The following is a 14862-nucleotide window of genomic DNA, read 5'->3' as shown; positions in this document are numbered from 1 at the left end:
TGTTTTACCTGCCCTAATTTACAGCTTCCTACTTTTCCTGCATTCTTTTTGGGAAACAATAAGCTTCTTTCAGGATAGAAACGTTTAAAAAACACCGGGAATATATGCATAAAAGGAAAAACTGGTACAGATGTAGACTGTGGGCTAAGAGCTATTTATGCAGTATCAGAAGACTAAACCAGACTCTGGCCTGGCCATAAACTAAGCCCACGCCCTAAATGAGGTGCCAAGCCACAAAAAGCATTTGCGTCAACTGGGAATACAAGGAAAAGAAGGACTTCTAATTATAGGGCCTGGAAGCGGAAGCCCAGAGTGATTAGGAGTTTAGGCGCTGCTGTATGTTTATCTGGGAGCTTCCTCTCGCTCGCTCTGGGCCCGGCTTTGATAGATGAGGCTTGGCCTAAAGGGTGGGATGGCAGTCGCCGCCGGTACACGGAGTTCTCCGCAGTCCCCGGGAGCGCGGGCGGGATGTGCCGGCACAGAACCCTTGGCAGCTCGGCGTCAGCGGGGCAGCCCCGGCGGCAAATTAGAGAGCAGGGCCCGCTCTGGGCAGGGGCTGGGAAGCTGGGAGAGCCGAGCAGCCCCAGCACCCCACCACATCCTATTTATAACACCTCCCGAGGCAAACGAGGCCCCGGAGGCTTCACCTCGGGCTGGAGCTTCACGGGGAGCTTTGGGCTCCACTGGGCAGAGCACAGTGCTGGGAACACCAAGGCTGGGGGGCTGAGCCCAGATGGGCCACTCGCTGGATCTCGATGATCCTCAGGGACCCCTTCCAACTTCCAGTATTCTGAGACTCTTAATTCCCATTTTCAGAGGGACAGGAGGGTTTCCCACCTCCCAGAACGATGTCATTCTGTCACCACTCACTGACATGTCCGAGCTGGGTGGGATTCCTTTCCAAAACACCAAGGGCAGGGCTGGGAAGGCAGGCACACATCTGCATGGAGGGCATGTGAATCCATGGATATACTCCATTAGGAAGGCAGGCACACATCTGCATGGAGGGCATGTGAATCCATGGATATACTTCATCAGGAAGGCAGGCACACATCTGCATGGAGGATGTGTATCCATGGATATACTTCATCAGGAAGGCAGGCACACATCTGCATGGAGGGCATGTGAATCCATGGATATACTTCACTGGGAAGGCAGGCACACATCTGCATGGAGGACACAGTATCCATGGATATACTTCACTGGGAAGGCAGGCACACATCTGCATGGAGGATGTGTATCCATGGATATACTTCACTGGGAAGGCAGGCACACATCTGCATGGAGGATGTGTATCCATGGATATACTTCACTGGGAAGGGAACTCTTCCATTTCCACGCACAGCCATGGACAGACCAGTTCAGTCGCTGCACAAACTATTTGCACAATTGGTTAAAAATATGATCTTCTCAGATTTTAAATATGAACTTCGATCCCATCCAACGCTCTGCAGATTTCCAAATTCCAGGATCAGAGCGCTCAGAAGAACCACTCTGCCTTCCAGCCACTCCTGATTCAGTCCACACGGATTTCTCCTGGCATTCCCACTTTCCCCATGCTCCTTGCACAGCCTCCTGCTCCACTGCAGCTCTCTGGCAGAAGCAGTTGCAGACAAATCTTGTTAAGATGTGACAAAGTTTGTATGGTTTTGTGAAGCATCTGACCCGACCTATGAACAGGAGCTTTATTTATACTCATTTCACTCCTCTCCCGGGCTGATGGGAGTCAAAATACTGCCAAACATCAGTGCTGCTCAGCCCAGGGAGACTCCACATGTAACCTCTGCTCCAGTTGCAAAATTCGGTCTCAAGGACACTTAACCAAACAAAGAAATTCTGATTTTAACAAAAATTCACCACAAAAGAAACACAAGGACGTAAAGATACCCAATATATTCAAAATAAATATTTTTAAAAAATCCCAGCGAGTCAAAAGGAAGGGAAGAACAATAAACTATTATTTTGTGAATAAATAACTCCCTGTGACTGTACTCTGGAGATTTCTAGACACTGTAACGCTCAGGACAAGGCAATAATTCAAGTTGAAAAACAAAAGTCAAAATAAATAGGAAAATAAGTAATTATTCTGTCATTAAATAATTACAGCTCATTTCCCTCCAGATGAGTGCTTTTCTTCCCACTTGCTCTTTTCAATGGGAAAAACTTCTGCAGGGATGTTCCAATTTCAACCTCTTTAACAATTAACTCAAGGCCACCGTCATGTTTCAGTACAGAACATTTCAATAATCAGAGCAATTTCAGGTCTGTTAAAGGTGCAGTCAGGCATCCTAAGGGGGACACAGTTTAATCTGTTTTACTGCTGGCCCAACATTAATTTTCTCGTTATTAATGGGTGGAAAAATCCCTTTTGTAGCCAAGGAAGCGTAATTATTTTCAATTTTCAATGTGTTGCACTTCACAGCTCCCAGCTGCTAAGCTGGCAGGAGCAACACTCCTGGAAAGCAGATCATTTATTTACCACAATTAAAAGAAAAACAAACCAAGTAGGTGTGTATAAATCAGCACCATCTTTTGGCTGCTTACTAACTGAGAACCTTGCTTGAAGGACTCATTTCTTCCTCTCCAAACCCGTTTCTCTGGAATCTTTTTTACCACCTTGCCATTAATTCCATATGGATCAAGTCTTACAGCCTCCACCTTTCCAGCCTCAGGTAGAGGTCCAAAAACTCATCCCATTCTGCACATGCAAGGTGTGTGAATTCACACTTCTCTATGCAAGATATGTAATAATAGCTATTAATTATGTATATTGGAATGCACTTGCCCCATCCCGTCCATTCAAAAGCTGGTGCTACTCCCAAATTGAGTGTGGACTTTGCTACAGCTACAGAAATGTTTTAATTATTGTATTTTCAGTTTGTTTTTAAGGGCTTGTACTGAAAAATTTTGGGTCTGTGGCTCCCCCTAAAAGGGTGAGAAGCCAGGACACAATCCTGCCTCTGGAAATTCAGTGTGGAGAAAAGTTTTTATGGAGAAACACTGTCCCAGGAGAAGACCACCAGGAAGCCTTTGTAACAAAATGTCCTTTTCAGAGGCTCTAAGGCTACTTACTTGCCTTAACAAATTGGCAGTTGAAGCACAACCTCTTAAAAAAAAAAAAAAATCAAATAGAGGATAATTCTCATCTTTCCTGGCTGCCCACAGCCACCTACTGGGTTTGTTGTACATATAGTTCTTGGCAGTGCAGTTTTCCCTCCCCAGACCCACTGAGAAACGAGGCACAAGCCTGCCAAAAACAGGAATGAAGGATTTAAACAACCTTCAAACAGACGTGTAAACTTCTCCCCTTGACCCGACTCCCAAAACAAACCCAAGTAACAGATAGGTTTGTATGGATGCTCCTGGAAATAAGGAATAAAAGCACAGCAGTGACAGCTCTCCAGTGGAGCCCAAAGCCACAATCCCAGTTGGAATCAGCCAGTCCCAGCTCAGCTGCAAAAGGGAAACCCTGGAGCTGGGAGGGAACAAACTACTGTAACACATTTCTTTGTTGTGTCAAACCCAGTCCAATCAGCAACTCCAGCTAACCTAAAAAGAATATTCATCCTAGTGGTTCGTATTTCCATAAATCCTAAAAAAAAATCCCGATTTTATGACCCTGAACCACTCCAAACAAAGAGAATGCAGCTCCAGCCCTGACTGCAAGTGCTCACAGAGAAGTTCCACTTTCCCACCTCAAAAATTCTGTCCCACACCAGCCACGTCCTGCAGACAAAAGACATCACTGCAGGCAAGAGATTTCAGCCTTCAAAAAATAATAAAGGTGGAGAACAGAAATAAAAATGAGGGGTTTGGTTATTCCCAGGCTCCTTGGTAGCATTTCTAAAGCAGCTGGTCCAGACTGAAAGGCTGAAGCTCCCGTTTCCCAGCCCAGCATCATTTCCAGTCCTCACATGAGGAGGGAGGGGAAAAGAAATTCTCTAAGTTCTACCCCTGTGTCATCTGAATTAAACCCTTCATCTCCAGAACTTTCAAATTCCAAATAATTTCCTTCCTGCCTTCTTCGAAACACCAGCAAGGAACGCAAAGATATTAAAAACTTGTTTGTTCCACGTTTAAATAAAAAGTTAAAATAATAAAAAATAAAATCAATACTTTCAGATCGGTGTTTATAAAATTTAATTAAGCTTGGCACGGCTATAAAATTTTCTGTTTTCCTAGAGGGTGGAGAGGAAACTTCCAGTTTATCATGAAATTTGGGTAACAGAACTGGTAAATAAGGTAGAAACCCCTGTCTGGAACTGATTTCTGAAGCACTGATCTGATTTCCTTCCTTACAGACTCTGTTTTTATTGTATTATCTATGGCTGTAGAGAACTTGCCCAAGTGTAGACAACAATGAATTTAGCAACTCATATTCAGCTTTAGCACAAATAAAACATCCATAATTCGCCTTTAAATGTGGTGAAGTAAAGACAATTGACTGAAATAAAGCTGCAGCCCAACAGACTCTAAAATTACTCTTAAAAGCACATACAACAATTCCTGCAGTATGGAGAGATGTGTATAATTTACACACAAGTTGGTTTTAATTATCACAGTTCATAAAGGCCTTTATACCTCCGAGCTGCCCAAACGAAGAGAGGATTCTGTTCGTTTTCAACGTGGCAAAAATGGATAAAAGGGTCCTCCCTCCTGAAACCCAGATCTTTTAAGCATGTCCAGCTTGCTAAGAGGACTAAAAAAGCAGATTCCAGGCTTGACCAGGGCTGTGATTTACAGAGATCCCAACTTGGAGAAGCCCCACCGAGGGCGACTCCGGCCCCGCCGGACGGGGCTCCCTCTCCCCTCCCAGCTGGAGCCCCGGCCGGGGGGTTCCAGCCAACACCATCCCTGCTGCCATTAAAATATTTGTTTTAATTCTGACCCCAGAGTCACAGCTAATAAACAAGAAAGGCAGGCAAAAATTGGAAAACAAACTGAATGCAGCTGTCGGGCTGGACGGCCCACAACGGCTTCACCGCGCCCTGCGATGCCACGAGCAGCGGGGTCTGCTCTGCACTTCCTCTGGCACAGTTAAACCAGGGACATTTTACTGGATTGTTACTGGATTTTGACTGGATTTTTTACTGCCCTCTGAGCTGTGGGCAGCAAACAGCAGGCAGTGATTTCCTGGGGGTTCCTCACCGGGACACGGACGGTGTTTGTGTCGAGTTCCATCACTGCCCTCACACACGAGCCAGCAGGATTTTGTGTCTATAAAACATGGTTGTGTGGCAGCCCAGAGTCCACTCCAACATATCCAGGAACCAGAGGATTCATGTTTTAGGAACTACTCAGAAAGGCATTCCAGAATGACACAAAAACCCCACGCAGAGGGGTGAGACACGAAGCCTCTGCTGCTCCACGGACTCCCCAAAACTGACTTGTTGTCCTCAAAAAGTACTATTTTTTTTTAATATGTCTTTATAAAAATTAATTAAAAAACACCTTTCCAGAATGCACAGGATTAATATTAATTAGAGAATCAGGAACCTGAGCATCCCTGAAAGGAATCCATTCAGAACAGGGCAAAGGGAGCCACGTCCTTTTAAAATTGTAGACACAAAGAACTGAGGATTAAACATCAGGGTAGTAAGGGAGCCAGAATTTTCAATTTGTTTTGAAATATATGGAGGAAAACACAGATAAATTTAGTTTGCCAAAAAATTACAGCACATTGGTTTTTTTTTTTCAAAGATGTACCACCCTCCTCTCCTCAGCCCTCAGGTTTGGGTTGTGAAGAGAGAAGAACGAGCACCTCACAGCCCTCCAAAAGTAACCACTGTTTGCTTTCTGTGGTTTTTAATTCAAAAAATTAAAATAAAAACAATAGGTATTTATTTTAAATACGTGGAAATCCAACTTCCAAATAACTGATATTATTATATTGAAACAAAAAATAAAAACAGGAGGGAGACTTAAATCTCCCCAATCCCACTGCAGCCCTAATTCCCAGTCCCAAATCCCACTGCAGCCCTAATTCCCAGTCCCACCTCAGCCCTGGGTATTTGCTTCCACAACTTTGCTCCAATCCCAGGCCCTTACAGGAAAGTGAAACAGTGAATTCTTTGGACCAAAAAGCAAAGGAGCAGCAATAACCCAAAGCATGTGAGTGAAGCCATGCAGGGAATTTCCCTGGCAGCCCCTGCTCCGGGTGGGATGGGACAGGAACAAAGGGAATTAACTTTCATGGACACCACAACTGGTGAGGTTTTTTTCCTCCTTTGGAAATCAGTGTCTAATACAACTTAATGAAAAATGAGGATATTTGCTGGGTTCCCTCAGTCTCCAGTCTAGACACTCTCCAGTTCAGACTAATCCAGTTTATCACTGAGAACCCTTTCCAACTGTAACATTTAATCCTTCCCTTCCCTCTCCCGTTCCCAGCCCTGCACACACTCACAATTCCTGGCAGCCTCTCCCCAACACGTTAAAAGCTTGGAGGCTTTGCTGTAAACATCTTCATTTCAGTGACCCCCCTCTGGGGCTTCCTGCCTTTTGTGGACTTCCAAAACCTAGTCCAGGTCACCTCCACCCAGAGTTTAAATAATGAGCTTTACATTAAGTAGCAGAGAGGCTCTAATGACCACGTCATTCTCCAACTGGTTTCTTAATTAGATAAACGAGTATAAAATCTAAATATATAAAAATATATATAAATATTACAGACCCATAAAAGTTCAAAGCCTCCTAATGATAAATTCTCACACAATCTTGCACTGACAGAAAAACATCTTAATAACCAGGAAAATATTTACCTAATTATTTTTTTTTTCCCTCCTGGCTGCATTTTAATAATGGCAAAAATTCAACCATAATAAATAAGAGACCTTGGTGTCAATGCTGCTGCTTTACCTCATGTAACAGAGAGGTTTTACTGGTTAGAAAACTGTTACTGGTTGTACATGGAATCGTGGAATGGGTTGGGCTGGAAGGGACCTTAAAGCTCATCCAGTCCCACCCCCTGCCATGGGCAGGGACACCTTCCACCAGCCCAGGTTGCTCCAAGTCCTGTCCAACCTGGCCTTGGACACTTCCAAGGAAAATATGATGCACAGGTTGGGAGCAGATCCACACTTCTGCAGCCTGACTAATTAATTTAAATTACCTGCTGGGAATTAGTAACCAGCACGACGTTTTTTTGCCTGGACACTCTGCCCACAGTAAGCTGGCCTCCAATTCAGCCAAAACTGAATATTCAAGCTACAATAAATCAAGCCAATGTTAAGGTTGAGTAAAAGCATCCACACACAAAAGCTTAATGTGATTTTCATTTAATAAGTGAATTAAAGTAACTGTTCCTAGAGCCTCTTGGTCAGTACAAGCCTCTTGCTTCCACTGCACCAACATCCCTGCCAGAGGGACATTAATAAAGCCTCCAGATTATTAATATTACTCCACTTCCTTGTATTATTTATTCTCATCTTAAAAACTTTTCAGAAAAGGCTTAAAGTCTCTGTTCAGAACCAAGGGGGGGACTTGGGGCTGTGACTCTGTTGCAGCAGCTGCTCCCACAGACCATCCTGTGGGACTTCAATGCAGCAAGTTGAAGAATTAATAATAATAATAATAATAACATTATTGTTATGATTATCATCATTATTATTCCCCAATCCACTAGGAAACTGTGCTGTAACCAAGAGCCACTCAAGAGCCTATGACTGATCACCCACAGCTCCCAAAAAACTCACAGATCCCTGTTTCCTGACAATCCACAGCATCTCTTGCCTGGCACTTGGAAGTGCCATAATAAATCTAATAAATCATTATTAGAACGTTATTTATTCAATATTGGATGGATGTCTAAGAGAAATCAAAAGAGGAGTACTCCAGAAGAGGGACTTTATCCTCCTGTAAGTCACAAAAGCCACCACTTTTGGCATATTGTATAAATAATCTCCATTTTGACTTAAAAATGTAGAGAAAAACTGTGACACCACAGAAGGAAATGCTACAGGAAACACTCATATTCTGAATATTAAAAAAAGAGAACAACCAGAAGTGCCAGGTTGGCTGAACTGGGAACCTGGGCTGGATTTCTCAAGCCCATTTCCCAGAGCAGAGCAAGGATGTCCCAGTCACCAGCAGAACCAGTGTCCCCCCACCACGGCACTGGGAGGGGCTCAGGGGCTTCACATCATCCTTCCTGTTCTTCCCACTGGGATAAGGACCCCCTCAGCATTCTATGTCTGCTTCCCAAAGCCTCCAGCAGCAGCAAACAGCCAGGGAGGAGCAGTCCTGGCTCCCCTTTATTGCCCCACTCCATGTCTTACCCATTAAAATGAAAAATGTCCAGCACAGAGCCCATAACAAGGTAGGAAGGGACCTGGTTTTTAGGAATTCTGTAGGAATGGGGAATTTTGGGCATGAGATGTCTGGCTGCACATTTTCACCTGTGGTAGAAACCCTTCTCTCCCCTCCACCCCCCAAAAAATCCCCAGCAACCCATTCCCAAGAGTAAACCATCAACTTTTCTTAAAAATTAAAATTTGCTGTGCACAGGAAAAAACCCAGAGAAAACCTGAACTGCCAGGGACTGAAATTTTCTGCTTTATGGCTTTTTTTCCTTTTTTCCCTTTAATGATAAACATGATTTGCTGCATGTTTTAGCCTGAGACTTTTACAGTCTCCCTAAAAATCAGCTGCCTCAGAAGCTGTTATGACCAGAAGGGTCTGGAAGAGAGAGATCCAGGGCAGCAGGGAAAAAACAACTTATGGTGCCCCCTAAGTATGTTCAGAAGGGATATTTCAGGTTTGTTATTTTTTTATTCACCCAGATTTTCAGAGCAGCTATGAATCTAATACCAAAAAAAGCTGACTGCACATAAATTCCTTTGAATACCTCAAAAAAGATGTATTTGGGGGGGGGAAAAAAATCTGACTGTCATTTACTGACTCCAGGGAGCCTCCTTCCTCCCATTGGATTGTTTCTGGAGATCCAGCAGTGCAGCAATATGTTCCCAAGGAGCTGTTCTCACAGTACCCACCCCTTCTGCACTCTTATTTTATCACAATTAACTTGTCCCCAGCAAGCTCCTTGTTCAGCATGAAAAAATACAGAGCAGAAACAAAAAATAAAAGGAACTTACTGGCAACTGATTCCTTTAAAATAGAGCTTGAAGGGGCTGTGGCACTAGTTCAGTACACAAAAATCATACCTATCTTCCATCTCCACTGACCTTCAGTGCCTTCCAGTGTCACTGGTGGCTTTATTTGGGATTTTTTTAAACACAAACGTGCCAGTTTTCACAGAGCTGAACCCCTGGGCAGCTCACGGGCCCGTGGGCTGAGATGTGATGAAATTAAATTTATCAGAGAATAAAACAGTGCAGTGAAACAGAGCAGAGTTCCCTGTTTGCCTTTACAGCACAAGTTTGCAGTTGCTGGGCTTGAAATGAGGGGCAGAAGTGGTTTTTCCCTGCAAGCAGCCAAGGACAGTATCAAAAGCCACCTCTTGTTTTGTTGTCTGTAATGAGCTCGGCTTGATTGCCAATATACCACTATAGAATGGATTGAGATGATGTTACAGCCCTGGCTTCAAACAAAACCCTGCCTTGATGTTAAATAAAGAGCACAGAACCCTGGGCTAAGTGCTGCTCTCAGTGGAGAAGAGTTTTCTCCTGGTTTGCTCTTGCAGTGCCCAGGACAAGAGGGATGATCCCCCTCCCTCCTGCAAACACCCCCGAGCTGGCAGCCAAAACCAACACCAATTAAAAAAGGTCTCACCCTGCTCCATCACACACAAATTACTGTCATTGCAGTACCTGAGCAAAACAAAGAATTTGATCCTAATAAAAATATTCCAGTCATCTGCAAAAATACCCTTCCATTTTAAAAATAAGTTAATTTGGTTTTCTATAAACATTCTGCTGCCCTTAAATTTATAAATCCTAAAAACTGTCTTAAGGAGGCATTTAAATAATATCCATAAACCATCCTAATTTAGGCAGCTGTATTTATTTTCACCTAATTAGCACTGCTCAACTCTAGGTATCATCCTGCTTCCAGGGCACAGAGCAAAATGACTGATCTGGAGTAGCTGATTCTCACTTCAATGCACAGAATTCCACAAAAAAATCCTCCTAAAAGAAAACCCAGCCAGATGAGAATACAGCTTTTTCTGTCACAAACTCCCAGTGAAAACCCTGTGAACTGCACAGCTCTATTAAAGAGTTCTGACACAACAGATGGGGTGTCAGAATAACACCAACTGGTCAGTAAAAGTGAAAACATAAATGACAGACATGTTGTTTTATTCTCTGAAATGTGACTTCACCCTCGTGATCTTCATGGCATTTGCTGCATTATAGAAATTGTTAATTTAGGCAAGTGGAAGCTGTTGATTCCCTGACTATCTCCCTGACATCAGCCAAATTTATTGTCTACAAATTATTTGTCTACAGATAATGAAAGTGTTAATTGTCAGGTTAATAAGATCTATTAATCCACAAGGTTTGTATATCTCTCTGCTGCCCACAGTCACTGTTTGTTTATAAAGAGGAAGGAAAGAAAGGTAATTTTGAGGAGTTTCTTACAAGTATTTTGAGATTAGAGTTATTTCACCCAGGAGAGAGGGCAGAATCAACAACCAGATCATGGCAGTGGAAGTTACTTTTAAAACCAGCAAAATGATTTTATTTTCATATTTATGGAGGAATATAATCTAACCCATGTGCTGATCCTCTGGATACCTGTGGACCACAACATCTGGGTACCTGGCTGGCAGGATTCCAACAGATGGGAATTCCTCAGGGACAGACTGAACCTCCTGACTTTTACCAGAGTACAACAGTTGCTAAAGTTTGAAATCCCCAGAAAAGACAAATTACAGGAAGGGACAGACTGAACCTCCTGACTTTTACAACAGTTGCTAAAGTTTGAAATCCCCAGAAAAGACAAACTCCCCCAAATGTGACACATCCAGCACTGAGCAGGGCACGGAGCTGGGCACCTGCAGGGCTCACAGTGGGACCTGCAATTCCTCCCAAGCCCTGGAACACATCCCAGCAGTATTTACTGCCTGCATCTTGCTTACAGCTATCACAGGAAGCAGGAAAATCTCTTACCACTGGGGTTAAAGGCCATGCAGCAAATGGGCTTCTCGTGGGCAGGGAAATGGGCCACGATGCCGTCGCTGTCCGAGTCCTCGCTCACCAGCACCTGGAACAGGGACAGAGCCAGGGGTCAGCAGGGAAGAACACACCTGAGGGAAAAAGCCACCTTACTGCCACAGGGATTGGTTTATGAGATGTCCAGAGTGGTGCAATTCCCAATAAAACTGTAATATATAACATATATAACAAGTCACATATAACAATACAACACAATCCTCTGGAGTTTTTTCACATAGACATGAGACTGCTCCAATAACTAGTGAGGATTATGGTTGTTATACCTGATCTCCTATTCACTTGTCCTATTCAAACAGGACAAAACAGTGAAATATTCCTGTTTTGCTCCATGATTTATTCCTGCCTGTGCAGCAGCTCGTTCCAACAGGACTCTTTGTGCTGTGCAGGAAGAGATATTTGAGGTTTCCACTTCCCTTGGCTGAAGTAAAAGGGCTGAGACCTTTCTGGATGCCCAAAATGGAGGGGTCTATTGCCCCTAAACTTGTGAGGGAACTCTGCTGCTCCTCCAGCTCTCCCACAGCAGGAGCTCCCATCCCACCAGCTCCCTGGAATCACAGAAGGAGGATCACTGGAATTCCACTGGAGAGGGCACAGAGTTCTTTAAACACATGATTTTCTGCAGGCAACAACAGGAGTCACATCATAGAAGGGAAAACAAGAGGCAGCACAGAGACTTTTAAAGAAAAGGGGATATTTAATCCTTAAATAAACCAGATTTTTCTCTGGGAGGATTCAAAGCACACAGGGCAAGTGAGTGGAAAACCAGACCAAAACCCCCAAAAGAGTGGGTTTGCTTTCCATCAGTCACACAGGTGGGAACACTAGAGGGATCTGCATTTCCAATGGATGCAAGAAATGCCAGGGGCTGGGAATGTGGATGGAAGCAGCTGCACCGGAAATAGCAGCTAACAGGAGTTTTCTCTGTCCTGAAACTGCCTCAGTGAACACCAGATAAAATGATTACAAGGAGTTGTTCGTCAAAACCCCTTTAAAAAAAATCATGCTCTCATAAAATACCTTCCTGTGAACAAAAAAAGGAATTAAAAGATAGGAGAGAGTTTTCACAAGAGTGGGAAATTCAGTGGAAAATACCTGGACTGGGATCAGTGTTGTGCAACATCTTCCAGAGAAAAGGGCAAAGGATGAGCTTTTGGAGTTTTTAAACAAAAGCCAATGTGAAGCTGAAAAAACTCCTGAAGCTGACTGTGAGGACATCCAAAGGGACACACATCAATGTCTCACTGAATGAAAAGCAAAGATACTCTTAGATTTATAGAAAAGAACTGAAATTTGTGTGGGCACGACACGCGCAAGAGCTGCAGGGGTATTTTATTCCTTGATCACATCATTTTCAAGACTAAATTAAGCGAAACAAAGAGAAAGATCTGTCAGGGAAGGGTTTAAAAAAGGGGGCAAAAACCACCTCCTTAACAAGACACTTCCAAAACAATCTGAAGGTTTTTAATACTTCCCATCCCGAGCAGATATCCAAATGATTCGGGGATATTTTTATGCTTCAAAAAGAGGGGCTCATCTTTAAGTGTTTAAGGCAGTCACGTAACGGGGCCGGAGAGTCGGCCCTGCCTGGCTCTGGCTGCTCAGCTGCCTTGGCACTGTCCCCCCACACAATTATGGCTTTTGCTTCCCCCTCGTCAGCATTTCGTGCTCGCTCCAGAACCACGAAACCAAAAGGTCTGGAGATCTTCCGAAGGGCTCTTCAAAGGGAGCCTCTTCTCCCCTCAGCCTGCAGCGACTGCACTCTGACTGCCACACGTCACCCCCTCACAGCCTCAACGTTTTGCTCAAATCATAAACTAACACTGTGAAACAAAAATATTTAATCTAGAAACGTGTAGGTATCAACAGCACCTAAATCACTGCTCAAAACCAGCTTTACGGGGTAATTCACGTGCAGGTTGTAAACTGGATTAATTCGACGTGGCTTTGTTTTAAGGAAAAATAAAAGTGATAAATGCACTGCTGTTATCACCCCCTGTCCAGCAGACAGGGGAAGATTCCTCCTTTTACTCTGCATGATAAGATGATCTTTAAATATTTTTCCTCTGGAAATATGATACGAAGCAAAAATGTCACAACATTAAAAGTTGTCAGACACCTCAGTTACACCACTCTGAGAACACAATAAAGCCCAAATCTATATCTGTAGGAAATGTTTTTTCTGCCAATGTTTTTTCAGATTCCATGTTTTTTCTGCCAATCACTGCTTAAAATTACCTTCCTGAAAAAAAACACTCCAAAAAGGAGTTTTTAAAAATCTCCACTTTTCACTGTAAAAGCTGATTTACAGGTCCAGCAAAACCAGCCCTTATGAGGAGCTTTCAGATTTAAACTCAAATGTGTTCATCTCCTGCTCTGGCCAAGTAAATTAAAAAAATATATTTAAAAAAAAAAAAATCACAAAAGCACCTTCATTACTCAAAAATGTGGAAACCCTTGGAGAATGTGACACTCAGGGCTGTGATGGTGCCACCCCACACCCTCTGTGGACACCTGATCCGTGTCCCTGCCCAGGACTCACCACAGGATGGACAATCTGGCTTTGGAAACACACATGGAAACAGCACTTGCTGTTTCAGAACGCTGAAAAAAATGTTCTTCATCTTTTTCAAATCAGCAGGAAGACGTTTTAGGAACAGAGAAAAAGTGCCTTGCTTAAAATCAACCATTTCTATTTCAGTTTTCAGGACTTGTCACATCCTTCCCCTGCCCTCCTGCACAGTTGGGGAAAACACACATCCCTTTTTACAATTCCAACACTGCAAAGGAAGGAGGTAAAAAATAAAATCCAAGGGATTAGATTTAACATCATCAACCAAAGAGCCTCTTTGGGAATGTCCCTCCCTAAGATGCCACCAACCCAAAGCCTGGTTCCCGTCCCAGGTCAGACCTTGCACAGCTTTAAATCCCAGGGTGATTTTCCCCTTTTAATACAACCTAAGGAAGTCAAAATTATGCTGATGGCACACATGATGCCTTAGGAATACATTATTTTCTGTATCAGAGATCCTGATATGGATTTAAGTGCCTCAGTACAGCAGGGTTTGTATCGAGTTGGATGGATCGAATCGCACAGATTTCGGGTGGACAAGGATGAAACTGGAACTGTGCAACAATTAAAAACCATCCCAGGCCTCTGTCACACAAATGTCACAGATTTTAGAGCCACTCCTGGCAGAGCTGAAGTGGAAGATGCTGCTGGAGGGACTGCAGGGTAACAAATGGCCCTTCAAATCAACACCCACATCGTCCCACCGGCTCCTTTCAACTGGCTGATGGTTTCTTACCACTGCAAACAGCAGAGCTGGAAATTTTTCCTGGAAATCACAACAGTGGGACAATTTCCCTAATAACACACCCAAGTGCTGTGGGGGAGCTGGAGGGAAGCAGCTCATTCGCCCTCCCAGAGCTGACAGAGCCCACAGGAATCCCCAGCCTGCAATTTTTTTCGTGCCAACCAGGCTTCGTTCTCCAAGGTGGTGGCCTCTAACCACCCTACTATTAGGAGTAAAAGGCCTTACAAAGTCTCTCACTGGGAAAGGTTCATAAATCTGAGCATTACTCACTCACTGAGGCTCCTCAGGGTGCTCGAGGACCTTCCCTGCAGAGCTGGCAAAAAACAAGTGACGAGAAACGAACGCTCGGACTGTTCCACCCAGACACCCTCGCAAATAAATGAGCACTTGCACTAAATGTAACAAAGGAATAA

At 43.8% G+C, this 14862-nt stretch overlaps 1 protein-coding gene across 1 annotated transcript in view; it reads right to left on the bottom strand.

Annotated features, from left to right (window-relative positions):
* The window catches only part of LOC103763698 (BCAS3 microtubule associated cell migration factor), a 162118-nt gene that overhangs the window by 88637 nt on the left and 58619 nt on the right, over nt 1–14862 (bottom strand). The window contains exon 12 of the mRNA XM_029964627.1: nt 11070–11163. Within this exon, the coding sequence (XP_029820487.1) occupies nt 11070–11163 (94 nt within the window). The remainder of the gene's footprint in view (nt 1–11069; nt 11164–14862) is intronic.

Source organism: Manacus vitellinus, unplaced genomic scaffold (genome assembly GCF_001715985.3).
Source record: "Manacus vitellinus isolate BGI_N305 unplaced genomic scaffold, ASM171598v3 scaffold_76_pilon, whole genome shotgun sequence".
Lineage (NCBI taxonomy): Eukaryota > Metazoa > Chordata > Aves > Passeriformes > Pipridae > Manacus > Manacus vitellinus.
Note: the sequence above shows the minus strand (reverse complement) of the source record. Positions and strands in the feature narration are given on the sequence as shown.